Raw genomic sequence first — 26448 nt, 5'->3', positions numbered from 1 at the left:
GTTTATTTCCCGCTTATCGTCTTGACGTTGCCGTAAGATGATCTACAGATGTACGCGCCTTCTTTTTTTGGCTTCCCACGCAAATTTCTCATGGTACTTTTTTTTTGTTCATCCTGGTGTCCATCCGATGGTCATATTGCTGAAACGGACCTGTGATGTCCCGCGGAGGAATATGATGAAACGTGGGCGGGTCCCTTTGCACAGTCTGGGCATCATCAAGGTTTTGCAGAGCTCGGATAGGCTTTGGTTTTGTTTCAACCTTGAATAATCTGGCGCAAGCATAAACATGTGCATGTGTTGTTTACCTTGCTGGGACATGATCGATCGACAGACAAGTATTCTGAGATGCAGATGTAAATAAACGACCACGACTCCCGGCTTGTTTACGAGTACTTTCCCCTCTGCATTCCAATACTCACCCTACTTTCAAAAATACATCACGCCATTGACGATATCCCACGGCTTCGATACAACGTGATTAGGGATGATGTAGTGACCTGTCAACGTGATGGAGTGACGAGATTTCCCTTAGAATTGAGTGTGAATTTGATAAGATACTAGTATTATCCTTTCGGGTTCAAAGGGTCTACTCGTAGGAAATCGGTGACAACCGTGACCATCCATCAATTCGATTCAAAAAAGTCAACAATCATCTGTATTTCTTTAAACTCTTCATTCTGTCTCACTCGACCACGTACACGTACGACGACATTCTTATGTGTTATCAACTATACTTGTACACCTACACCCTACACCTGCAGAAGCGAAGAGAAAAAGAAAAGAATAGAACAGAGATAAGGGTTGGCGGGCAGAGCGAGAGTCGAGTAGTATTGGTGCTGGGTGGTGGAATTGGCTGTTCACTCAGTCTGAATCAGTCTCACCTTCCTATCTTATTATATATTTTTTTGGCTCTCTGGCGAATGTTGTCACCAGTCGATTAGTAAGTGACAATTTGTTATCCCCCTTCTTTACCACCTTGCTTCCTGAACATCATTATCAGGGTATACGGCATACTGACCAACTAGGTATCATAATCAACAGGTCGACTGTGTATACATACCATATCTCAAGCAAGATGATGTACACTCCCACCCCTGCTACTCGACGTCCCAGACCACCCAGGTCGCTATCCCGACAAAGACCTCATCTCGTCAGCTCATCCTCCGCCCCTACGACTACAAGCCAAAAGCAACGATCGCACTCCACACCCAGTACGGTAGTGGACAAGATCAAAGCTGAAGAGTATGGTGTCGATACACCTTTGTCGACGTATATCAGAGAACGAAGAGAAGATGCTAGGAATCAATTGAATAGGATCACGGCTAGTCCGGCTGACGTCAGCTTTGCCTTGGACCTCAACTCCAGCACTTCAGGAACTAGCATGACTGCTGCATCCCTATCGAACGATGGCAACTCTTCGACAACATCAGCTCAACGGAGAGAAAGACAAGATATGCCTATAGGACTAGGTATATCACAGACTTCTTCCAGCACGAGATTCTCCGAGGCTTCCCCTCCGCCTCCGTACGGTCAAACTCTCAGTCCGACACCTGAACGACCCGTCAATCCACCTGCGCAGAACAACGCACCCACCCCCAAATCGATGACCCCTCCTCGACAGGATTCAGGCGTTTCTTCAAGAAGAGTGTCAACCTCGCCTGTGCGGGATGCGCGGTATCATACGGTACGACAACGAAGTACTACCGAGGGAGGGCCTGTGACTCTGCGCGGATATGAGAGGAATATCGGGGAAGCTCAGAGTGAACGAGAAGAGAGCGAAGATGGCTTGTCTGATGGCGAGATTAGAATCAAGTTGAGGGAGATAAAAAGGTTGCTTCAGAGAAGGGAGGATGGTGAGTACATCTGATTCTGATTCGGTCAATAAACGATGCTGATGCGTCTTCTGACGTCCAACCAGAACTAATTGTCGCCGCTCGAGTAGCCGAACAAGCTCTGGAAAGTCACGAGCAGGTCATGTCGATCCTTCCAAACCAGGTCAAAGTGCGCCTTCCTCACCTACAAGATATCTACACTCCTCTCAGCGGTACCCTCCCCGATCATTCTCCTTCTATTCGACATCCTCCTCACTTCCCAGCCATAGTCCCGAGATCACTATCTTCCACTACCGCCCAACCTCTTTCCCCGATTGAAGATTACCCTTCTACGACGGGGACACAATATGGCAGAATCCCTTCCTTCCTCTCACCTCAGTTCCCTCAGTACACTCTGGAATCACCCTTGAACATTCCGTCCCCCGAGCGAGAGCTGCCCAACTCGAATCATCCGTCCCGGACTGTACGAGGTACAGACCCGTCACTGCCCTTCCCTCACCATCACCAGAAGAATCGACCGACCATCTTTGGTGGACCATCATCGTCATCCGCTCAGATCTCCACACCGAGATATACTCGACTTGCAGCTTTACAAGATGAAGCTGAGGACAGGATTGTGTCTCTTGAACAAGCGTTATCAGAAGCTAGAGAAGGTGAAGAGAACCAGCGGAAGGTAGCTGCAAGATGGAGGAGGGAAGTAGACAAGATGCAGAGGGAGCTGTTAAAGATGGACGAACAGCGAGCTCGGAATGAGCAGGACGCTTTGAGGGATAGTGTCGTCGGACAAGCCGGATGGAGGAGGCGAAGTGCAGAAGTGGAGTCCAGAGAGCTCCCTGGGACACTTGGTGGTCATGAGCGGGACTCAACCGAATCAAGAAGAATAGGATGGGGCTACACCGCCTTTCCCGAGTTTCCGTCGGCCGGTCCTTCGCACCTTGATATGGGTCATGAAGTCGATCAAAGTTCTCATCTCAGGGATATATCTCTCACGAGCGAGCACACAGGTCATGTCACTATCGATACGATCCAACAGCCTCGTCCTACTCAGAGCAAGGTGGAGGTATCTCAACCCTCAACTCACCTCGCCGTTCGTACGATCCCGGTTGACGAAGTGGATTACATCAGCACAACTTCATTTGAAGAGGAGACTAAAGTAGACAGGCGGAAGACTCTAGACACCTCATCTCAAAAATCTCTGCGACGTGCTGCCTCTGCGGGCGAGGTGAAGACCCTCAAGAGAAGATCACCTAAATCGAAATTCCTCTCGCCCAAGAAAGTCAAATCAAGGATAGTCAGCGAAGCTGATCGGTCTCCCGCCAGACCGACACCTCGAGTAACCATTGAATCTCCACGTATACCCCCTTCTGACAAACCTCATTCCCGACAAGGGTCAGGATCAGGAGACTCCCAATCTTCCGGTACATCGATCCGTCGTTCACCCTGGCCTTCGCCTAAAATCGATGTTGAAGATGCTTCCCCAGATGTCCGTCGAACAATCGATTTCTTCTCTCACTCGCGGGAGGGCTCGCGTTCACCCAACATCAGCCCTGCCTTCGCCTCACTCAGCTCTCGAATGGCAAGCATGCGAGCTCAGATCAATCAGAGTCTTAGCTTGGGTCCTGAGATTGGTCTTCGACGAACGCTTGGTAGTGAGCTGGGAAGCGAGTTCGGTGATGATTGGGATAGGGGGATGCGAAGTCTAGAGAACATCCAATGGAGTCGACCTAATATCTCTTCGCCATCACCGCCATCAAGGACGAGTGTCACCTCTCCACTGGTACTGCAAGACGATGAATCTGAAAGTGAGAACGAACAGGAGCATGATGCTGAGGGAGATACATCTTGCTTCTCGCCTGTATATCAACCTTCCTACCCTTTACCTCCGACAGTCTCTGCAGCGCTGTCCTCCTTGGCTACCGCCCTCGCTCCGTCGACTATTTTCTCCGACAACCCTTCGACTACATCGCGGATCTTGCCGAAAGGGTCTTTGCGAGAACCAGGAACTGATTATTTAGCGTATGAATTGCTCAACGAAGCTTGTAAGGTGAGAAAGATCAAGTGGGCAGAGGATGACGCTCCGTCAGAGACGGATGGACGTGTGACCAAAGCATCGAGGTTGAAGGAAAAGGTCGGATCGACGTTAGCACCGTCACATCAAGGTATCGAGGACTGGGCGGTCGTCAAAGATCCCTGGGATGAGGGTGAATATTCTGACGAGGTGACTTTTTCCGATAAGACCTCGAGTGAGAATGAAGAGAAGTCAGGTGTACTTGGTAATTTAAGATCCCTCAGTAAGAGAACGATCTCATTCGCAGAAGGTACCGCGAAGGAGACTCCTAGGAAATACGCTCTGGCCCATAGGAGGATCAACTCGTCCAACTATCAGTCCCTACACCTCAACGAGAAAGTACCTAAACTTGATGTGAAGGGGAAAGCGAAGGAAGATAATTCGAGCCGGATAAAGCCCGATCATACACTTACGAGAAAGGGTTTGAAATCGATCAAATCGTCTTTGAAGAAGTCGTCGGCATTTGACGATGTAAATGTATCTGTGGATGAGCCTAGTACGATACCCGCCAAGATTGTGCACGATTTATTCTGCATCGTGTCGATATGGTTGGAATACATGGAATGGTTCATCATCCTCATGATTAGGATTTGTGTGGATATCAAGAATGGTCCGAGGGGTCCTTCGTGAGTGTTCCCGTCGCTCAGCTTACAGATGAGTTGAATTGCTAAAGTTTTTCGTCCGATTTATAGGGGTCTGAGGAAAGGGAAGAGAGCTCAGAGGTATTATATTTAGTGATGGTCGAGATTGTCATGATTGGTCAATTGGTCAGTTTGTTTAACGATTTCACGATTTGAGTCTAGTACGATCGGTTTTGTGGTGTCTTACGATTTTACGATTTGAATTTTACGAATACGACGAGTCACCTTTGTATACCTCTTTTGTAGCTTTTGTAGCTTTTATCGATTTATGCGATATGTCATGATAACGAGTTCATGTCAAACACACATTATTCCTAGGTAGCAAGCAAAGAGATGGGAGGAAATGCTGCTTCTATGCGTTCATTCACTTGTACGAGCTTGATAGCCACAACCCCATGCCGGGCATTTCGGGATAATCCCGCGGTGTGGCACTTTTTGTGCTGTTGATGCGTGAGATACCTCCATCCTTATTTGCTGTTCATGCGAATATGCGAATCGTTAAATACAGATACTACTGATTCACAATTATACAGCATATACATATATATCAAATAGAACAATCCCTCATCACCTCAACAGTGGTCCAACAGTCCAGACACGACGCAGCAACATGGTCAGAGCAACATCGATAATCAGAAACGCATCCAATGCGGGAAAACCGAAACCTATGAGTGCGGATCATACATTGTATCATGCTATGCCGACTGTGAGTGTGTGATGGGATAGCATCGTCAATGACTCTGCTTCAGCAGGGACGAACATATGCCCGTACAAGCGGAATGCTGATGGAGTTGTGATGTTATAGGGATTCTGGAAGAAGTTCCGTATGTGATGCTTGATTTTAGTGGTATTGGACGAAATGGATAGAAGCGTAATACTGACGGTCTCATGTCCTCGGTTGTTATGGATATATAGGAGATGCTGTAGTCAGTGAGTTGGACATTCCTCCTTTCTTGACTGATCACCAATCTCATCTCACTCAATCCGATTGTACGTGATGTGTGGCTCATCGCTGACTCCTATTACTCAACCCCCCAGTAAACCCCGAAATCTCCTCCGGTCTGCCTATACCCACCGAACACAGATACCCCCAACCTGGTTCTAGGACAGAACGATACGCTACTCCATCGACCAATGCCAGTGATGTAGCTTTCAACCCTGTGAGTGGTCGTTTCGACATACATCGCTGAACGTGAATATCATATCAGGCAAGTACTGACTTTAAGCTTGTGATTGATATAGTACTACAAACGAGATGTAAGTTTTTGTGTCAACCCTGATACCGCGATAGTGATACCTAATCTGGAATACGCACTGCATGCTGATCCTTATCCCCAACCCCCTACAGGCCCGACGAGCATACCCCCAAACCTCATTCATAACCCAATCCGAGCTCTCCTCCCTCCTCCTCGCCTCGCCCACCCTCCAATCCCTCCCATCACCCGAGACAGCCAACCAGGTCCGACCAGACTCATCCGCCATCGCCCCCTCATCCGACTCATCAGCGCAACAACAGGCAGTCGTCACCTCCTCCGTACCCTCCTTGACCTCCGTGCTAGAAAAATTACCCCAAGGTAAAGCTTTCACAGGGAGCGGTATCAAGACTGCCTCTTCAGGTGGATTACCCCCTTCACCTCCCGGGGCGAAATGGAAGCCTCAAAGAGGGGATGAGATCCCTCATGGTGAACATGCTTATTTCCCTATGATCGGGTATAAGTAGATGGTTTCAGCTGGATCTCACAGGAGATATGTAGATGGTATGCATAGTTGTGTCTTTCAATGCAGTGTGGGAAAGCAATATTCGTTGAGTTTCTGTCGGCGGATCTCTAATGGTGAAAAGTCAATCAAATTCATCGAATTAAAGACTATTTTCAAAATGCGCTCAATGAGTGTCACCCACTGGGAGTTGAACAGCGCGTAATGCCCCAGTGCCGAATTACTAACCGAGCGACTTTTGCTTTGCCAAGCCCAAATAGTCAAAGTACGGCACCCGGTATTCCCAAGTGGTCCCCCAACTTGGTACTACCCGAGCGACATCCACCTTAATTTCGTAGAGCTGACGGGATGCGATGCTTTATGGATTCTGTGGCCGTAGATGAAAGCGAGCACAAGGATGTCGTTATAGTATTTTCTGGTCAGCACGACAGAACACAACCAACATGGGCTGACCTTTTAGGTGGAAAACAGGGGTTAGAGCCATTAAAAATTTCCCAATCTGACCTCACAGGTAATCTTTGGTGTTTGTTGTGGTGTTTCCTACTTACAATGTGTCAGATGGAGGTCGTCATAATCGTGATGCGCAAAGCTAAAAAAAGGATGTAGCATTTGTCACCGCAAACACCGACACTTGCCTTTTCTTTCTTGATCCTGAAAGTGGGATCTACAACGATCGAACGCTGTGGAAGTATTCTTATACTGCATCTGTTCACCGGCTTAGCATCTTTCTCTCGTCCTTTCGTGAAAACCAACAACATGTGAAGGTTTGGCTTGAATCTGCAGAGAAGGAATTCGATCGTTGTAGGCTCCTCGTCTTTCAAGATCGCCTAGTCCTCTCGACTTGCAGGCTCGCTTGAGTTTGAGAGTGCAAGCAGACAAGTGGGTACTGCAGCCGGACGTCAAAAGAGAGCATATCTACAGTCAGACAATCAGATAGGACAGGCACCCATGTCTTGTCGAAGTTCATACTTATGTGAGGATGAAGCTGTCGCCAGTATATACAGAGTGATAAGGAGCGATTTCGACTTGTTACTCGCTCGGTTGTATTAACCATATGGGTATAGTCTCCTGTTGTGAAGTTTCTTCCTCTTTTCTCACCTGTCTCGTCCCCTTTGCCCGATGCATCATACAGCTTGGTCTTCCTATCCAGTTCACCTTCTCGTTCCCTTGGTCCCATAGCCCATCTCCCCGTCTCTCTTCTCCCTTCTCTCCTCCTCTGCTCATCGGACGACTCCTTTCCGCCTCTCGCCCTGTCCAGTGATACGTCTCGCCCATTCATTGTTTTCCACATGTGCGTCATTCATAGACTGCAGACTCACACTGCAGTGTCGTCGCGATTTGTCTGAGAATACGCTCTTGTATGTGCATAAGCGATCTTCGAGAAGATGCAGCCCATGCATCAAGCTGTGACTGCCTTTTCTCGCGATCTGCGCCAGCGGTAACATCATAAATGCGATGCGATGCCTCAGGCGTACATAACGCACGGACCATATGTCCATCTCACTTCTCCGACTTCATACATGTAGTGAGGATCTTGACAACATTGATTCGTCATATCATTGGCTGTCCGCTCGCTCGCTATCTGCAACGATAGCAGGATTTGACGCACAAGTCATATACTCATGTGTCCATGTGGATGCAGCTCACGAATAGTCCAAGCGGATCCTTTCTACATGCATGTAGGTGTGAGAGCTCAGCTGTCCATGCATGTACCTCGAACACGATTAGGTCTGATGGATGATCCACGTGTTACCCATGTGAGCAGGGTTCTTAGGGTACATGGGTACAGTCAAAGGGAGATCAGTTCCGGTAATCTCCGCTGTCGTTCGGCGGTGTTACCCATAGTATGGCAAGCTAAGAGGTGGCAAATCCTCAGGGTTGGCATCTTCCACGTGGTATTTTCGTCTTCTGCCGCGCGTGTGGCTTGGAGTGTGGCACTGAACCGTAATCCCACCTCGGACGCCACATTCACTTCTTGTGGCTCCTGGTGCATCCCAATTCAATCCAGACACGATTCCCATCCCCATCGATTCTGTCGACTCACAGATGCAAAAAGAACGCAAAAACACTGTCCCAGACGGGGTCGAACCGTCGATCTTCCGATTTTCCGCCCGAAGACGCTGCTTTTGTTAACAGTCGGATGCCTTAACCAACTTGGCCATGGGACATTTGGATGTTTGGCTTAGTAAACAACGTTACATATAGCCGTTTTCAGAGTTTTGGGACGCAAAGCGAGATTACAGGTGTTCTGTCTGCCAAAAATCGTCTTCCTACCGCCGGTCAACGAGAGGTTGCTTCCGGTTTTGTGCCGAAAGGCCGTATCTACTGTGCGGGCACCTGCAGCCACGATCGAGGCCGAATACCTCGAGTGCTGTGCACGAACGATGCGATCGAGATTCTAAGATACGACGGCCGCCGTATGCATCCTCTTAGACATGTATTTCCACTCCTCTGCAGGTGGAATCAAAGGTCCCTAGGATCAGACACGGAGAAGTCCCTGGATGTCGCCGTGTTGAAGTGAGATTCGTGCCTGCCTTTGGCTTGGATATCGGCGCCCGGCAATGATTTCATTTTCAAAACAATGGAATCGCACCACATGTGCAGGACGATATGATCGAGACGCAGTACAAGCATTCGCCAAGATAAGTTGGGATGAGTGATATTGAATTGACAGCGAGTTGAGAATACATATATAAGCTGTAGATATACATATCTTCATTCTCGAAAATATTGTCACTCTCGTAAGCCAGAAAGTTACGGTTTGGATCGTAATCGTTGTTTGGATCCGGATCATCGGAGGCGAAGCGAGACAACATTCATCTAGGAGGTCAACCTGTTCATCATAGATCGTACGAGCCCAAGTCTTCCCAATCCTCTCGACCACTACATCCACTCGGCGAACTTTAAGGAAACCACTCATACCTAGAAGCTTCAATACACTCCCGCTCAAGTCTACACGCCACCATGCCCCGTCTCAGCTCCCCCCTGGTCAAGGTCTTGACAATCTTAGCATTCGTCTCGACCGCCTTTGCAAGAAAGATAGATTTGGATTGTCCCGACGATCCGTACGCGAACCCAGCACAGGATATGTGAGTCCAAGGTAGTCCAACAAGTGTTCTCCTCGTAGCCGCTATTGAGATCGCCCATCTCACGTGGAATTGCTTAGCTGATGCGATCGGCCCATGCTGCAGATGTAATCCGCTACGATACATCCCAAACCAAGCTATCAACATCGCAGCGGCGGTGCTGTACTTTATCGTAGCTGCTATCTTGACGTATCGTGAGTCACTCAAGAATTCATGGGAAATGACAAAAGACGTCATGCTAATACGAGTGTTATACATTACAGGCTCATTCAGGCAAAAGGCCAATTACTTCTTGTGTCTAGTCATCGGTGCATGGTTCGAGGGACTGGGGTTGGTATTGAGAGTAGCATTCAGGAAGAACCCTCATAGTTCTGGTAAGTGGAAGATCTCATGAGAAGCCAGTTTCACAGTATCAACTGAATACATGCTACAATATAGGATTGTATATCGTCTGCTACCTCTTCGTCGTACTCTCACCATGCGCCTTCTTAGCTGGAGACTATATCCTGCTAGGTAGACTGGTACAATATTTGAATAAGAACGAACACCTTAGACCACTGAAAGCGAACTGGGTCTCATGGACATTCATCATCTCCGATAGTGAGTCACACTATCCCTCTGACAAGCACAACATTTCATTCAAGAGTGCCTACAATACTTTCGCTACCTCGGCTAACCCCATTGCGACTTCCAGTTGTCACCTTCCTCATCCAAGCTGCCGGTGGTGGTCTCTCAATTTCGAAAGATATCAAAACTGCCGAAGCGGGTGGGAACATCTTCTTAGCCGGTATCGCAGCGCAATTAGCAAGTTTCGTCTTGTTCAGCGGAATGTGGATTGTGTTTGGTGTAAGAGCGTGAGTGGTCGAGACCAAGGTTCGAGATCCCGGTGGAAAACAATCATGAATATCTCCCCTAGCGCATTCAAATACCTTCCCGTTGATTGTTGACAAAAGCTGATACCCCGTTGCCTTCACATAGCTGGAAGAACGACAAGGAACTATGGGCCAAACCTGGATGGAAGCCCCTTTACTGGGCCATGGGATTCACCTGTATCTGCTTTATCATCCGAAGTATCTTCCGAACGGTGGAATTGAGCGAGGGGTAAGTCTACACTCAATGTATGAGGTCGTGTCGTACAAACATGCTAATCACGTTTTCACGCGCAGCTACATCGGGTACCTCGCCACCCACGAGAGATACTACCTAGGCCTCGACACCCTCCCATTGTTACTGGGTATCGCGACCTACTGTTACTTCTGGCCTGGGAAATACCTCCAGTTCCCCGCCAAGGGGCAGGTGGCGAACGATCAGGAGAACGGTTCCGACATGAACACTGCGGAGGCTCAACAGCCCTTCAATGGCCAGTCGCAGGTAAACAGGAACGAAGATACTAGTGGGACGGATAGTAGAGGTAGTAATGAGAAGGCTTTGTAGGGTGGACTTATGGTGACGGTTTGATCAGGCGGAAAGGCAAAGAAAGGTATATCTTTCTTACAGGAATCGATAGTAAAGTCAGGATCACCCCTTGCACGTTCCAATTTCAGTAGACGGACAGTGTTTCTGTTATACAATCATGGTATCTCAATAGATGTATTCCAATACCCTATGCCAGTCAACAAGGACCTTCGTGATAGCACGATGCAGCAGCTCTAAGTAACGAATTATCATATCACGTAGCATTGATATGGTATCATATAAAACAGGATATCCGATGAAGTGGTATATATGAGCAGAACAAGTGACCCAAAAGCAGTATAATGTATTCATCTGGAATGACGATAGAAGATACGATAGTTCAAAACTGATAGTTATAAAAGCATAAGTTGTCAAGATGATAATATTAAGCAGACATCAATTCCATATCCCTACCACTACCACCCGATATTAGGCTGACTCGCCGAAAACCTCTTCTTCCTCTCCCTCCCACCTTTCGCGAACCGTCCTTTCAACCCCGCAGGCGTCTTCTCCTCTTCACTCGAGTCCGAGTCCGAACCCGACCCACTCTCACTCTCATCATCGCTCTTAGTGGTAGGCTGAGGTTGAGACTTCGAGAACCCACTGGCAGGTAAACTCATTCTAGGTTGATTCGACTTCTGGGGTCCACCAACTCCAAAGGAGGCTCTTCTAGTGATGAAATCTTTTGACAAGGCTGATAAGGCGGGGAAGGCACTGGGTATGGCGGTGTGTGTATTCGGCTGAAACGACGATAGTTGTTTAGGTTTTGGTAAACCGGGATATAACGACGGAGTGGATCTGGACGATCGTAATCTTGGTAACTGCACAGGGGGTAACTCATCTTCCGATTCGGACGCTGAGGCTGAACCCTCTGATGAAGCGGGTTTACCATTCCCATTGACCTCATGTTCGGATTCTTCCTGAGGCTGCGAGTCCTTCACTTGATCTCCTCTCGTCGTATCCTCCTCGATTATAGGACTGGTAAATCTAAGACTAGCTTTCCTGCCCAACCCATTGGCCTTTCTAGAAGACAGTGGCGATTCCGCAACTCCGTTCGTTCTGCCTTTAGGAGTTTCATCTACACTCGCACCGGTGTCTGAAGAAGGCAAGTTAGGGTAAAGGTTGTAGGCTTGAGTTTGCGGTATTTGAGATCCCTGAGACATGAACAAGGGCGAAGGTCTCGATCGTGATCCTCGACGGGGTACACTCTCTTGAGTTTCAGGGACCAGTGGCGTCTTCAGTGCTTCTGGGGTTTGCTGGGGCTGTTCGTTGTCCTCGGCTGCAGACTCGTCCTCTTCAGGAATAGGAGCCGGAGTCTTCATGACATTAGGAGGGGACGATTCCAACTGTTCAGCTTGAGACGATCTAAGCGGTGTTGACCCCCTTCGGGAGCTTCGCCTGAGCGGTACCTGAGGTGAAGAGGCGAGTTCATCGATCTGAGAGGAAGGGGTGGTCCGCCTGGAGCTTCTTCTAGCGGGAGCATTGGAAGGAGATACCGATCTCAATCTGCTTGAGAGTACAGGTTGCGATGCCGACACTCGTCGAGTGGTCATTCGCGGCGACGAAGGTTCAGCACTGAGTTCTCTAGACATCGAGCGAAGTTGTCTAGAGGATGATGCAGATGGTACCGGTTGTGAGGAAGACAAGCGAATGTCGATTGGAGCAGCAAGTTCCGATTCTTCCGTGGCCTTGGCACGAGTCACCCGTCGTCTGAGTGGTCGAGGGGTAGCTTCCTCATCTTGAGCATCACCATCAACCAGCTGCGTAGCGGGCATTGGCTCGGAAGGTTCTTCTTGCAGGTCTTCGCCAGAGGAAGAAGGGGGCGACATCAAGCCCTGCGATATGATATGACCGGTCTTACAATCCTCATTCCTCACGCTGGCATCACCATCCATCATTCTCTCCGGGGCGTCATCTTCATCGATCGCTTCTTGTAGGGCGATCGATCCAGGGAATTCAGCGACAATGGGTGTGGGACTGGACACATCGGCGAGATCGGTGAAGGATCGTTTGGATTGATGGGTAGAAGGGGGCGAGGGGGATTTTCGCGCTTCTCCAAGAGCACTTTCGATGGTTTCCCCTTGCTCCTCTTGATTAGGTTCGGCGGCGACCGATTGAGTGAAAGGCATCACCTCATCTTCCTCCATGTCCGGCTCTTCGTCAGACTTTTCATCCGCAAATTCTCCGACAGAACTCTCCGATCCTCCTCTTGCTCGTCCAGCAAAAGAAGAAAGAGGCAGTTGACGTTCAGGACTCGATTCATTGTCTGAAGCTTCTTGAATCTCCTCGTCCATCTCCACCTCCATCATTCCCGCTGCTGACTGTCTAGCCCGCTGCTTGAGCTTCTGCGAAAGAGGCATTGACATGAAGTCGGTGAGTGAGGGAGTACCGAGAGATCCTGTACGTTGACCAACAAGGGGCGAGGGGGAGCGACTCCTGCTTTGACTGCGGCTGCTGGTCGCTCGCGAACCTTTCGAACTGCTGCTTTCAGCATCTGAATCAGAACCAGATTCCTCATCGCTGTCGCTTTCAGATGCGGAGCTTCCGGTTTCTATTACAGCATCGGATACACTTAGACCAGATACTGATCCCGCTTTGGTCGCAAGAGCTTTGAGGTAGATTGGGGGTGCGCTGTGATCTCTTGAAGGCGATTGAGCAGGTTGAGACTGCTGGGATAGGATGGGTGGTGGTGCTGGCGAGGGCGAGGGTGAAGGCTCGGGCGCTGGCGATGATTCCGGTTCCGAGATAGATTCTATTTCTGATGCCACTGTTGGTTCGGGTGCTGGTTCTTGTTGAGATGTTGATGTCGGATCTGCTTCTGCTGGTGGTGGTGATGTTGGTGAGGATACTGCTTCAATCACCGGTTCTGGCTCAGGAGATACCGATATTCTCGAAGTAGCCTTGTTTACAAGTTCAACAGTCTTGATAGGAGCATCCTCTTCATCCCTTAGCGCTGTTGGCTTTTCACTTTGAGTAGTGGCCGAATTCTGGATGGAAGTGGGACTCGAAACAACTCGCTGTTCTCCCTTTTTCGATGGATCCGCAGGCGAGCTAGTACCTTTGACACTCCTTGTGATCTTAGCCAAGCGGTCGATCCACATTTCGATAGCCTCTATACTAGCTTCCGCCAAAGGATCGTCCTGCTCCTGTCTCTTCTTCTCCAACAACTCCCTTAGGCGATCCGGTCCCTGCGCAACAGCTGGACAATCTTTTTGCAAGTGAGCGTCGCCATCACAGATGATGCAGTGCCCACGCGCAGCTAGTTTCAGATGGTATTCCGATGAGAGATGCCTTCGAGATTTGGAGAGATCATTAGATGATGTGGTGGACAGAGGGGATTGAGCCATGGTCGAAGATGTAGTAGGAGAAGGGGCTATACGAGGTAGGTATTTCAGCATTATAGTTCAGTAAGTTTGAGCCTGACCATGGGCATGGGCTGTGCAAATGCACTCACCATTTATCACTCCTTCCTTCTGCTTTTCCGCCTGTTCATCTGATACCCCACTCTTTCTCTTCTTCTTCTGGGCAACTTCCACCTTACTTGGTGGTTCTGGAGATTTCGGCAATTCTTCCTCTTCTAACAATATCGCATCATCATCCATGACGACATCCTCCGGCGGGGTGACCGATCTTGCAGATTTGCCATAGGTCTTCTGAGCTTTCCTCTCGAAAGTTGACGAGTTGTACCTTGCAGTGACGAACGGTAAAGGGTCATTGGGTCGTACGTATAGGATATAAGGGGAAGACAGGGGGATGATGTTCGTGATTCGTCTAGGTCCTGATTCGAGAGGAGGAGCGGCCTTCCTTGAAGAACTAGCATCGAGTTCTATCTCAGCTGCAGACTGACCCCCTTGATCCACGTCCATAGCTGCACTTTCTGACGCTGGAACAACTTCCGCATCAGGTTGAGCAGCCGCTACATTTACTTCCTGTTTCTTTCTGGACTTTTTCTTCTCCTTCTTGGACGGTGTAGGCGTATCAGCCTGCACAGGTGTTTCCACTAATGATTCGGGTTGAATGATCTCAGTCGGTGATCCAATCTCCTCCACCGAATCCTTCTCCTTCTCCTTGCTACTCTGTTTCTTTGGAAATTCTATCACACTCGGTTCATCCACTTGCATTTCAGCTTCATCTTCACCTTCAGCTTGACTCTCCACTGTAGGAAGCTCTTCGTTTTGAGCTACTTCCTCCGATTTCTTCTTATCCTTCTTGCCCCTCTTCTTCTTTTCTTTCGTAGGAGATTTAGGTGGCTCTTCAATCACCTTAGGCGATTTGGGTGATTCGCCTTGAATGCTGTCTTCATCTGCATCACCATCCACCGAAGGGGTAGGCATCCGACCCAAAGGACTGGGTGTGGCAGGTTTGTACTTGTTCAACTTCTGATAAGGAGATACCGCTGGACTTGCCGAGGAAAGGTGGATCTGAACAGCGGGAGAAGGGTGAACGACGGATCTTTGTTCCGTACCCTCCTCCTGGTTCTTTTTCGCTTTCCTCCTCTTTTTCTTCTCGGGACTTTTGGATCTCCGCTGTCGGGTTTCACTGGTGTTGGCAGATGGAGAAGGCGATGGCGTTGGCGATGCCGGGGGAAGTGGTATTTGGAAATCTGTAGGAAGTTCAGACAGCCTCTTGCGCTTTCTACTCTTGTTTGGTGATGACATTGATGCATTGGTAGGTGAGGTAGAGATGCTGTCTTTAGTGAGGATAGGAGGGTGATCAGCGGACGGAGCGTCGAATGATGAGGATGACACCCGAGATTTTCTGCGTTCCGTGTCTTGGTGTTTTCTTTTCTTGCTTGATTTGGGAACCGGAACCTGGTCACCTGCAGGCGTTGACGGTGCAGGCGAGGAAGCTGCTAGAGGTGTTGTCTCGGCCAATTGAGAGGTACCATGAGCTTCTGCTTGCTGAGGCGTATCATCTTGAGCCTTCTGTTTCCCCTTTCTATCTTTCTTTGATTTCCCCTTTGGTGTCTCGAATATAGAGACATTACTATTCGCTAATCCTGCTGGCGACGGAGATTGAGGTCGGTCAGACAATGGGGCTGAGGGGCCAGGGGTGGGATGAAAGGACGATCCAGGAATGTATACCTTGATAGTCTGGGGTGTTGAAGGGTTGTCGAACGCTCGTCGCTGGAATGAAGCATAGTCATATTCTGCGATGTCGTCAGCTCAAATGTGCAAGCTCTGTGACAACGAAGCTGACAGATGTGTGGAGCATGAAGCGTTCACGATAGACCATCATACTCACCATCTATGAGATCTACCTCTCTACCTTGATCTCTCACATGGGACAGCCTGATTTGCTGAATGTTCACTTCCGGTGCTAATTTGTTGATTGTTTTCGATAGGATAGAGTCGAATGTAGCATTTTGCTCTACAATATGTACGAGTAATCAGCAAGTGGTGGCAATGCAGTCAGGAAGTGTTTGTAAGACTTACTAAGCTTCCTCTTGGTCTTACCTGACCCATCCGCTAATTGGAAGAACACCGTAGGACCTTTAATATCCTCATTCAACGGTGTCGCAGAGGTAACTTCGGTCGAAGGTCCAGCGTGGTTGGGTGTTCCATTCTCAGCAGACGCTTTCTTCTTGGCCATCTTGATCGGAAGTGCTACAGGCTACCAACACCTGTGCTATGTTCTGCTTGCTGGGACCGTCGATTGATGTTATGAGGATAAGTTATGGATCAACAATAACAACATTGAAAGATCCATGTCTCAACATTTTGACTTTGACTTTGGGAACAGGCACTCAACCCCTTAAGTGGGACACGCAATTGCATTCCTGTCAAGTGGCTCAAGCTGACATCAGAGTCACGCCAATCTACTTGGTACTGTACTCATCTATTGCTCTATTGCTCAATCATGCATGAGGGAGATGTGATTCATGCGGTTGGATGCAGCTATCCCGTGTGCCCAGGACCAGTATGCATGGCGTGCGATTCATTCGAAATCGAAATCAGTTTACATGGTCATAAGAGGTGGATGGTAAGGATTATGAGGATGTCACGTGACAAGATCATGTCTACAAGGGTTCAAGTGATGAGAGAGAGAGAAAGAGAGAGAGAGATGTTCCGGTCCATCTCGAAATTGTAATTATGGCCCTACTTGTAAAACGTCCTCCTTTCTCCAACCTGCAGACTCGAATTCATCAGCAGAGCAGAACATCCACCCACCATGTCCCATCTCCTCCCCGGGCATCATCCTCCCTCCTCCGATCCCCCTTCACCCCCACCCTCCGATCCCGATCCCTCTCCACCACCCCCTTCCACCTAAACGCCCAAAAGACCAAAGTCCCCATCAACCTGATCGCCTCACTCCGAAAAGAGTTCCCCGTCCCCCTCGCTCAAGCTAGAGAAGCCCTCGAGAAATCCGGCCTCGACTTGAAAGCTGCTCTTGAATACTTGAAAACATCCTCGTCATCTTCCGACAGCGCAGAGAAGAAGGCAGCAAAAGTATCAGGCCGATCCACCGACGAGGGAGTCATCTCCATCAGTCTCCTGGGGGGGAAGAGGGTAGGGATGGTTCATCTAGGGTGTGAGACTGATTTCGTAGCGAGGAATCAAGTTTTCCTCAAGACCGCCAAAGATATCTCTGAAACCACTGCCTTTCTTGATGTCCCGTCAGAGATCGACCATCCAGTTGAAATCGATATAAACTCCAAGAAAGATCCAATCTTGAATTTCCCCACCGAATCTCTCCTTTCAGCACCGCTCATTGCTCTCCCCCAGGAGAACTCTTCCGGCGAATCTTCGTCACATCCTAATCCCATATCCAGCTCATCCGACCCACAAACGATAAAACAGAGTCTCCTCTCCTCGCTCACCCAGACAGGAGAGAACCTCAAGTTATTACGAGCAACTTCATTCGCAGCTCCCTTCCCATCCAAACCTGAGGTCAGGTTCGTACCCTCAGGATACGCTCATGGCGGATCAAACGACAAGCAGGGCAAAGTAGGTGGAATAGTAGTACTAGGGGTCGAATCGATAGATGCGGAGAAACCAATGGCCACGTTGATTCATGGACCGAATGGTGAGAAATTGGAAACGGATTTGAACGAGTTAGCAAGGACAGTGGCGAGGCAGGTCGTAGGGTTCCCGACGAAGATTGTAGAAAAGCAGGACAGACCGTTTGAGAACGACGAGATATTGTATGAACAGCCGTTCATGATGAAGGGCGATGAGAGGGCCGTCAAGGATGTATTGCAGGAGTGGGGTACCGAGAGGGGCGTCAGAGTGAGGGTGGTGGGCATGAGAAGATGGTCGGTTGGCGATGAATTGGAGGAGGCGGGGTTGGACAAGACGGAGTGATAGACAGAAGGATCGGTTTAGGTGTGAGAACGGTATGTTGGGAGTTCATGCGGACCAACTGCGAAGAAGTTCGGGGAAGAGAAGGCTAGATTACGATCTCGATAATTGCATCGTTAGGTTATGCATCCGCATCATTCATTATTCCCTTGACAGCTAAAAATACAACAGACTAATTACCATACCTATATCCTGTTCTGCATTACCCTCTATCCGATCAAGACTCCCTGACATATTCGACGAACCCCCATGTATTATATTAAGCTGTCTTCTCCGGTCCAGCCAATGCTTCAGCTTCCTTCTTTCCCGCAACTTTCAATTCCTCTTTGACTCCCTCTCCACCCACAACAGACGCTTCAGTAACAGTCTGTTCACTATCAGCTCTACCTCTGATCTTCCCATGCGAATCGACCGTATTCGCATCCGCCTCAGTTGGGCCCGCCTCTTCATCCTCGTGATCCGCTTCTTCATCCTGATGATCATGCCCCTTCTTGCCAGATCTTTTGGCTTTCTTACTTTCGATCCATGCTTTCGCTTCCGCTTTCTTAGCAGCCTCGTCCTCGCCTTTCTTCAATTTGACATTCTTGACGAACAATAAGGTTATGATTGTGGACAGACCGATGACGGGCGTGGTGAAGTAGAACACACCGTTGATACCTTTGGCTACCATCATCAAGCAATGTCAGCACTATCCCTGCTCTCGTTCCACATTACAGATAAGATATCTGGGTATGAATGGAGACCAACTCACAATAAGCTTGGATGACAGTGTTGACCTGCTCCGTTGTCAAATCCAACTCCTTCACCAGCGTAGGATCCGCCAAAATAGTATTCAACAAATCACCACTCAAACTCCCACCAATCTCCTCCTTCACCCTATTATTAACAATGGCATTGCCCACTGCCAGCGCGATCGTCCCACCCAACATCCTACAGGCATTTCTTAGGCCAGTGGCAGTAGCCATATCCTGTCGTTTCACCCCCGATTGAATGGCCACAAGGGAAGTTTGGAACGTCTGTCCAGCACCTATACCAGTGATAGCTTGATAGACCACCAACAACGCCTCGGAGGTATCAGGTTTGATAGATGATAGTAATCCCAGACCGATCGTCCAGATGGTAAAGCCAATGACAAGGTTCCACCAGTAATCTCCCGTTTTGGACTGGATGATACCTGATGTGAAGGCCGTGACGGTCTGTACCAACGCCAGAGGGAAGGTCAGAACACCCGATCGGATCGCCGAAGTTTCTCGGACAACTTGGAAATACTGTGGAAGGTAGTATAGAGCGGCGTAGAATGCCATACCGTTGAACAGGGTCGTAGCGTAACACGCAGCTACGGATCGATTCTTGAATATCCTCATTGGCACTAATGGTAGAGAGACGACTTTCCATTCGACGATCAGGAAAACGCCGAGTAAAGCCACACCTATGAGTAAAGGTGCGAGAACAGCAGCCGAGTCCCAAGCGTATTGCGAACCGCCCCAGGATAATGCGATGAGGATCAACGACGCCCAGCCGAGCGTAAGGAGAGAACCGTAAAAATCCAGTTTCTTGAGCTTGCCCCATATCGATCCGCGAACTCGTCGAAGTGGGAGTAGGAAGATGATGATGACTATAGCCAGGGATGTGAGAGGAAGGTTGATGTACTGCGATTGCGAACTTGGCGGTCAGCTGATCCCTCTATCATTCGATAATCGATTTCAGAACAACTTACGAAACACCAACGCCAGGATACCTTCTCGGTGAACACTCCACCGATGATAGGACCGCAAGAGTTGGCGAGCGCAACGACGACACCTGTTATACCTTGGTATTTACCTCTTTCCTTGATTGAGACAACATCGGAGACTGAAAAGCATGTCATCAATCAGACTGAGTCCTCTCCGGTGACTGAAAAGGGGGGCGACTCACTGATGATCATCGACAAAGTCAAGATACCTCCACCTCCTATACCTTGTATAGCTCTAAAGATGATCAATTGGATCATTGACTGCGCCAGCGCACAAGCCAGGGATCCCAGCAAGAAGATTAACAGGCAACCGAGCAAAGTGAATTTCCGCCCAAATATGTCGGATACTCGCCCATAGATGGGTTGAGCAGTCTATATGAACAAAAGGTGGTGATAAGCTTTGTCTCCTGGAGTAAGATAGTAGATACTGGCTAAGCTTACGGTTGAAGTAAGGAGATAAGCAGTCCCGACCCAAGAACTAATATCGGCCCTGTTGAAGACTTTACCCAGTGTAGGCAGTGCAGTCGTAACGCTATATCCAATTCCACGTATGATCAGCCAAAATATCTGACTTTGATCCCGGGAGATAGTTGGAGCTTACATGGTCTGGTCCAACAGAGCACAGAACAACGCGCAAGTCAATCCAAGGAATACAGCAATGACCTGTTTAACAGGTAAGAGGTTCGTCTGATCCTGCAATTCAGGTTCCTTCTTTTTCCCGAACCTTGATTTTCTACCTTCGATCTTCTTCTCTTCGTCTACCGCTTCTTGCTCCTGAGCGGCATTCATATTCGGCTGATCACTGTTCCTCCGCGACTGTACTGGTGATCCATCCTCATGTTCATGTTCGTCGTGGGTATGTAGCCCATCCTCGTCCCGATCATCTTCAGGATAATATTCACCAGTCTCGTGAGTTGCCATCCGTACTAGGGCATTTCGTGTGTGTGTACTACCAGAAGTTGGGACGCGTGATAATCCATTATTATCGATCTGGGGCGAGAGTAAGATCGAATTTCGTCTAGTCGATTTACGCGTGTTGGAGGGTATTATAGGTGGTCGCGTCGATATAGGTAAGGTGGGTGTCTTGGAAGTCGGTGTGGTCATGATGCTTCACCACCGCCGTCTATATATACAAGGTGAGGTGTTCCAAGGCTAAGATTGATATTAAGGATGGTCAAGATTTGAGTAATGTTGTTGCCTCTGGATTTGATTTATTTTTAGGCACTCGAATCGAAAGAGGGTATAAATACCGATCTTCTCGGATGACCGGCATTCAACGCCGCGAATTGATGGAGCGGACAGTCTAATGGCCTATACCGAGTCCTGTGAGCCTCTTTTGAAGGTTCTACGGGCATATAAAGTCACAAAGCTATACACAAGGGAGTCGTGTATGATTGAAACGATAAGAGAATAGACGAAAAGAACAAGTAGATCGTCAAGAGATCTATCTCCATCTCGGTCGTCCGACTGCTATATATAGGAGAATGGGTGACAATTGCCATCGGTCAAATCCGAAAACTCAAAATTTGTGTTTAGGTGGATCCCGAAATTCCCTGCGGCGAGGCGGAGATGACCGATCAGATCTGCATACTAGCTCATGACGTCAAGCGATAGTTGGGAATGCTATCTCCCACTACTAGATAAATGCACAGTGACAGACTGGTTCATACTTCTTCCTACCTTCCTGTGTTACTCATATGTACTGTATCAGTATTGCTGATAATCACTCCTGAACATGGTGGTCGTCTGCCTCTCTAGAGGAAGAAGCACATTTGACAGTTGATGCCATCTTCTTTTTCACCCTCGTCTCCTTCACATTCTGCGGTGACATCTTGAATCATAAAATTCTGGATCGTCGCATCGTCAAAATCGGGATCACGAGCAAGAGTTACATGGGCTGCATCTTTCGCTTCTTCGTTGGAAACTTCATCATCGATCTTTTGCCGATAGTCCTGCGCTCGGATCCACATGTCATAACAGCTAGGCGAATCATATCGCGCTCCGGAGGGTTCAAGTACAAAGCTTCTTGAGACCAGGTAGTCCCCGTTTTTCATGCTCCTTTCCATCTCCTCCGTCGACCTGATCAGCTCTTTGTTGTGTCGATTGGGTAGGCGGAGAGTCATACCTTGAGTTTCGGAATCGAAATGTCTTTCCCCGCAGTGCCCATCGATCATTCCCTCTTTGCTTGATATTCTCCGCATAACCTGGCACAAGGCTTCCGACATTCTCTCGAGCTTCTGCTCATTCGACAAGGGTTTGCCCAAGGTTTCATCCTTCTGACTGAAAATGTCACAAACGGTTTCCATCCCCAAGTTGACATGTCTCAGCAACGTCTCGCCATTTGCCTCAGTCATGATGTCTCGCTCATTTTCAGACGAAGGCGAAGACGGATCATGACCCTCAGGGCCGGGTGTGAAAGCAGAAGGAGCTGATCCATTGGTTATTGCTACGGTGACATGGAACTTATCCTTTTCTTCCGATGATCCCGAGGGCTGTAAGTCCATCGAATATTGCCATGGGTAGCGAGGTATGGTATCTTTGTCGAAACGTTGAAGTGCCTCGACGAGTGCCGGTCTAGCTAGAAAAGCCGCGGTCTCTACTGGGGTGAACTTTGTGGAGTTAACGATACAATTGGCGATATCCATGAGCTTCTCCTCGTCGATCGCTTCCCTCATTTTTCTCTCGGCTTTCTCCGAGACGTCGATGAAGCCTTTCAACTGGTCAAATCCGAATCTGGGAAAGAATTGCGGATATCTCACAAGGTTTTTTGGGTCCTCATTATAGGGGCGGAACTTTCCAATCTCGTTCGTTGGCTGTTCATTGCCTGCTGACGATCGCCAGACGAGAGACTTTCCAACAACCTAAGGATCGCCTTTGACACTGCACAACTTGCTCGCGACGGACTCACAATCCGCTTTCCAGCAGTCTTCGATACGCTTACGTAGATCAGAGTTGATCGATGAGTCCGGTCGGGTATCGTCTTCCATGTAAGTCCGTCTGGCTCTTGTACTTAAATCTAGACCTCCTCGAAACGCTTCTTTTATACTGTTTTCCCATTCTTTGTACATGAGCGGTCTCCTCGAGACGTCTCCATCGAGTGGTTGCTCAATCCCATATCGAGTTCCTGCCACGGTATATTCGCCACTTTTTGTTTGGCAAGTCTTGGTGAATGGGCGCAAGTAAAGAACCGGACTTTGAGAAGGGGGGTTTGCTGAGTCTGACATCGCGGGAGCTGAGGCACGGGCTGTGACAGAGTGAAGTGATGCCGCTGAATGTATTGGGTCTTTCCGATTTTTTGGGATAATGCGATCCGTATGCATTCTGATTATATACCTACGACGCCAAAATACAGATCGATATAAGTGCTAAACTGATCGCAACAGAAGCCTGAGAAGCTTGATGACTACGTGAAACGCCTTCCAATTCTCCTTTGATTGCGACAACCCTCAACATTTGTCACTCTGGGTCTGGACCCGAGGCTCGGACCTTGACCACACCAGGACGGATCATGGAGAAGCACATGCCTTCGTCACGAGCACCCATGACGTAGTCTTGTGGCTGGCCCCTTCGCTCAGAGCTCACGTGGTCGTTCCACAACATCGTCGTCGTGGGTTCAGATCTCATCGATCTGTCATGAAGTATTCCATTCCACAGGGCATTCCATGCTCACGATCTTGCTGGTGTCCTGCATCATTACAATGGATTTGGAGATTTATATTTGTACATGGTCACCATGACGACGATAACACATATGAATAGCTTAGGTAGTTTGACATTTACACAGACCCCAACAAAGAAAAAATTTAAAAGTGTGACTCATCATGAAATAGATCACTCCCGTTAACAGATCAGGCTGTCTACGGTGAGATTTGTGGAATTTTCAACGGTCTGCACAGGGTGCATCATCGCTTTCCAAACGCCCCCACGGAGTTTTGTGCACTTGTATGGACTATGAGAACAAATGAACTGCATCTTGGATGCATGGCGGCTAAACACGCTGACTGATTTTTCGATGTATGAAGAGTCAGCACCAAATGATCTATCTCGGGGTGTGATCTGTTTCATAGTGAGCCACGTTATGTTGAATGAAGTTGGTGATCAGCAAAGTAAATGGTTCCTGCGAAGGTGATTTGGACATATCGTGCGTGTGGGAATAAGGATAAAATTTCGTGCTGTGCTTGCAATATCAACTGACTGAGCACATGAAGTAATCACTTGTATGTCCCATGATACAGGAACAATGATTGACAGCTCGCACAGAGACCACCGCATAACCATGGCACTAACATGTCAAAGGATACTAGAAGGTCGGCCACTCAGAGACATGGTCTTCGAGAGCGTGACAAAGGTGAGACCCTGTGTCAGGTCAGTGCTTGAAGACGGTCTGGGCCCTTCATACGATGACTCGTGATCACATCATAAATCTGCTGGCCTTCTAATCATACGCGTGTGGCAGCTATGTAGGCTCGAAATGATGTCTACTTGAAAAATTGGTATCTACGCCCTCCGTTCCGACGAGTTTCGCATACTCAAATTCCTTGCATCGAGCTCTCTTGACAAGAGGGATGTTTACAGTAACTCTTGATTATAAGCTGTGGTCAGAAACAACAGCACTACAGAAGTTGCAACTTAACGACAATTATGCGTAGAGAAGATGCCGTCCTAGCGGGAATCCCATTCCACTGATACTGTCATAGGCTGCTTCGATCGTCATTGCTGCTAGGTAAGGGGCACGCTTTTCTTGAGGGATACTCGGATTGTATAGCATGCAATCAGCAACATCTTTAGAATGTTCCCAGTCGAACTCCTTTCTCGTTTGCTTCATGACTTTCAGTCCCTTCTCTCGCCACTCATAGATAGTCCCGTAGTCCACCCTTTTCCCAAAAAATTGAAATGTCTTTTCCCCGACAGCCCCCTCGTTTTGGGAAGCCGATTCAATCCTATCGACAGACGATCCTGGTTTGATAGTAGAGCCTTTCGTGTTGCAGATTTTGACATGTCCATTCCCACTGCAAAGTGTTCCCGTGATGTTATTCAAGCTATGATTCCACTCCTTCATGATCACGGTCAAGTCTGCATCGTTGATGGACTGAACATCATATTCTTGGATCCATTGGGTGCTTCTAGAGGACGCCGCCAGCTCCAAAGCCTCGGAATACAGTTCCGCCAGCTTCATTCGTTCTTCCCGGATCCCAACGGTGTCGAAAATTTCGCACGAAGCATCCGAAGCGGGGTCGATCCTGAATGTAGTCTTGATTGATTTTTTTCCATTGACATCAACAAGTTCAGCGTGGTAGGAGATCACATGCCTTGCATCCCATTCTGAGTCCGACATATCGTTCGGGCTGTGTATCCTGATCGGTCGAAAAGTAGGGGTATGATGATGGAAGAGTGTCAGCGCTACAGTGGATGTCGGTGGAGTTCGATGAAGTATTCAAGGAGCCAAACAGGCAGTCTTGACTCTGACTCTAAACTAGCTTGAGATGAAATGATAAGAATGAGTCGTGTGAAGGAGTGGCGAAGCCTGTTTGATTGTGCGCCAAAATGCGATCCTTTATGACCGCTCACCGCCTTACCAGCAGGCTTCTGATCAGTCAAGCTCACTGTGACCGAAGTGATCTCCTTTACGAGACGTCATTCTATCAGATCCATTGATCAACTTTCTAGGTTGCTAAAACACATCACAGTGAGTCGATGTACGCTGGCATGACCTCAGCACGGAACAGCATACGACACACGATGAATATCTTTTTTCGAAACCCTTGGAAGCGCCAGTTCGACCGGCAAAATAACAGCAGTCCAACATGGCGACGTTTCACATCTAGCGAGACATCCCTGTCCAATGGTTTGTTGTCGGAGAAAATCGTCTTGACCGAAGAAGTAACCTCTTACTATTGACAGGAGATTCCTATACAGAAGCTCTGTGCGAGTCTCCAGAAATCTTATGTAGCAAAAACTACAGCACTCGGGATTCCCAAGTGGTCCCCCATCTTGGTACTAATCGAGCGATATGGAGCTTTGTCTGCGCAGAGCTAACGGGATGCGGAACTTTTTCCATTCGATGGCCGTAGATGGGGGAAATGCATTTTGGGATCAATGGATGCAGGACCCATGCCGTGCTTCCGCTGTGAGAGTGAATGATACTGTATCAGGGATTTTGCCGTGATACAGAGTATTCGGGTTCGGGGCTGTGCCAAGAAAGAGGTGCCACACACGGAGTATAGATTGAATCCTGATATTACCCCGTTACGTTATTATACTACTACTATGACTATGTCACACAGCATAGTAACTAGACGCGTGCTGTTCTTTACCTTGTAAAGCTGTCTTTGTCACCATCACCTATATCTTACTACATATCATATACACTCGACATCAACCACACAAACAAGCACAACCATCAGCATATGCATAGAGAGCATTTGCTACTCGCTCATTGCATCATCAGCCGATCTCACTACTCGCTTCTCGGTGTTCCCGGCTTAGAACAACGAAAAATTAACGTCGACATCAGCTTACCATCAACAACGACACGCAGCAAGATACGATTGATCAAACCAATAATATAATTACATCGTTGCACCGTCTCACTTCCGCCAAACCCATCGACCTCGCCA

At 48.5% G+C, this 26448-nt stretch overlaps 8 protein-coding genes and 2 non-coding genes across 10 annotated transcripts; 4 read left to right on the top strand and 6 right to left on the bottom strand.

Annotated features, from left to right (window-relative positions):
- Positions 1 to 1075: 1075 nt before the first annotated feature.
- On the top strand, positions 1076 to 4635 carry I302_104423 (uncharacterized protein; the record flags this gene model as incomplete). Its single annotated transcript, XM_019189781.1, has 3 exons — positions 1076 to 1853; positions 1919 to 4526; positions 4593 to 4635. 3 exons carry the CDS (start codon positions 1076 to 1078, stop codon positions 4633 to 4635), a joined length of 3429 nt encoding a protein of 1142 aa, XP_019049343.1.
- Positions 4636 to 5151: 516 nt separating this feature from the next.
- On the top strand, positions 5152 to 6261 carry I302_104422 (uncharacterized protein; the record flags this gene model as incomplete). The annotated part of the gene is made up of 5 exons (XM_019189780.1): positions 5152 to 5247; positions 5347 to 5365; positions 5580 to 5701; positions 5784 to 5798; positions 5890 to 6261. The coding sequence occupies 5 exons, from the start codon at positions 5152 to 5154 to the stop codon at positions 6259 to 6261; spliced, it is 624 nt and encodes a 207-aa protein (XP_019049342.1).
- Positions 6262 to 6521: 260 nt separating this feature from the next.
- Positions 6522 to 6635, bottom strand: I302_104421. Its single transcript, XR_002022021.2, has one exon. It is a non-coding gene; the product is annotated as a 5S ribosomal RNA (ribosomal RNA).
- Positions 6636 to 8325: 1690 nt separating this feature from the next.
- I302_104420 lies at positions 8326 to 8425 on the bottom strand. The gene has a single exon. It is a non-coding gene; the product is annotated as a tRNA-Asn (tRNA).
- Positions 8426 to 9221: 796 nt separating this feature from the next.
- Positions 9222 to 10777, top strand: I302_104419 (uncharacterized protein; the record flags this gene model as incomplete). The annotated part of the gene is made up of 7 exons (XM_019189779.1): positions 9222 to 9346; positions 9449 to 9537; positions 9607 to 9717; positions 9782 to 9943; positions 10038 to 10197; positions 10322 to 10444; positions 10510 to 10777. 7 exons carry the CDS (start codon positions 9222 to 9224, stop codon positions 10775 to 10777), a joined length of 1038 nt encoding a protein of 345 aa, XP_019049341.1.
- A 437-nt stretch (positions 10778 to 11214) lies between these two features.
- On the bottom strand, positions 11215 to 16390 carry I302_104418 (uncharacterized protein; the record flags this gene model as incomplete). Its single annotated transcript, XM_019189778.1, has 4 exons — positions 11215 to 14171; positions 14253 to 15947; positions 16043 to 16168; positions 16234 to 16390. The coding sequence occupies 4 exons, from the start codon at positions 16388 to 16390 to the stop codon at positions 11215 to 11217; spliced, it is 4935 nt and encodes a 1644-aa protein (XP_019049340.1).
- A 500-nt stretch (positions 16391 to 16890) lies between these two features.
- I302_104417 (uncharacterized protein) lies at positions 16891 to 18102 on the top strand (the record flags this gene model as incomplete). The annotated part of the gene is made up of 1 exon (XM_019189777.2): positions 16891 to 18102. One exon carries the CDS (start codon positions 16891 to 16893, stop codon positions 18100 to 18102), a length of 1212 nt encoding a protein of 403 aa, XP_019049339.2.
- Positions 18103 to 18358: 256 nt separating this feature from the next.
- I302_104416 (uncharacterized protein) lies at positions 18359 to 20935 on the bottom strand (the record flags this gene model as incomplete). Its single annotated transcript, XM_019189776.1, has 6 exons — positions 18359 to 18762; positions 18851 to 19748; positions 19817 to 19950; positions 20014 to 20203; positions 20273 to 20363; positions 20433 to 20935. 6 exons carry the CDS (start codon positions 20933 to 20935, stop codon positions 18359 to 18361), a joined length of 2220 nt encoding a protein of 739 aa, XP_019049338.1.
- A 650-nt stretch (positions 20936 to 21585) lies between these two features.
- On the bottom strand, positions 21586 to 23055 carry I302_104415 (uncharacterized protein; the record flags this gene model as incomplete). The annotated part of the gene is made up of 2 exons (XM_019189775.1): positions 21586 to 22658; positions 22740 to 23055. The coding sequence occupies 2 exons, from the start codon at positions 23053 to 23055 to the stop codon at positions 21586 to 21588; spliced, it is 1389 nt and encodes a 462-aa protein (XP_019049337.1).
- Positions 23056 to 24470: 1415 nt separating this feature from the next.
- On the bottom strand, positions 24471 to 25166 carry I302_104414 (uncharacterized protein; the record flags this gene model as incomplete). The annotated part of the gene is made up of 1 exon (XM_019189774.1): positions 24471 to 25166. The coding sequence occupies one exon, from the start codon at positions 25164 to 25166 to the stop codon at positions 24471 to 24473; it is 696 nt and encodes a 231-aa protein (XP_019049336.1).
- Between the last annotated feature and the right edge of the window lie 1282 nt (positions 25167 to 26448).

Source organism: Kwoniella bestiolae, chromosome 2, assembly GCF_000512585.2.
Source record: "Kwoniella bestiolae CBS 10118 chromosome 2, complete sequence".
Lineage (NCBI taxonomy): Eukaryota > Fungi > Basidiomycota > Tremellomycetes > Tremellales > Cryptococcaceae > Kwoniella > Kwoniella bestiolae.
This window is presented reverse-complemented; position numbering and strand designations above follow the sequence as displayed.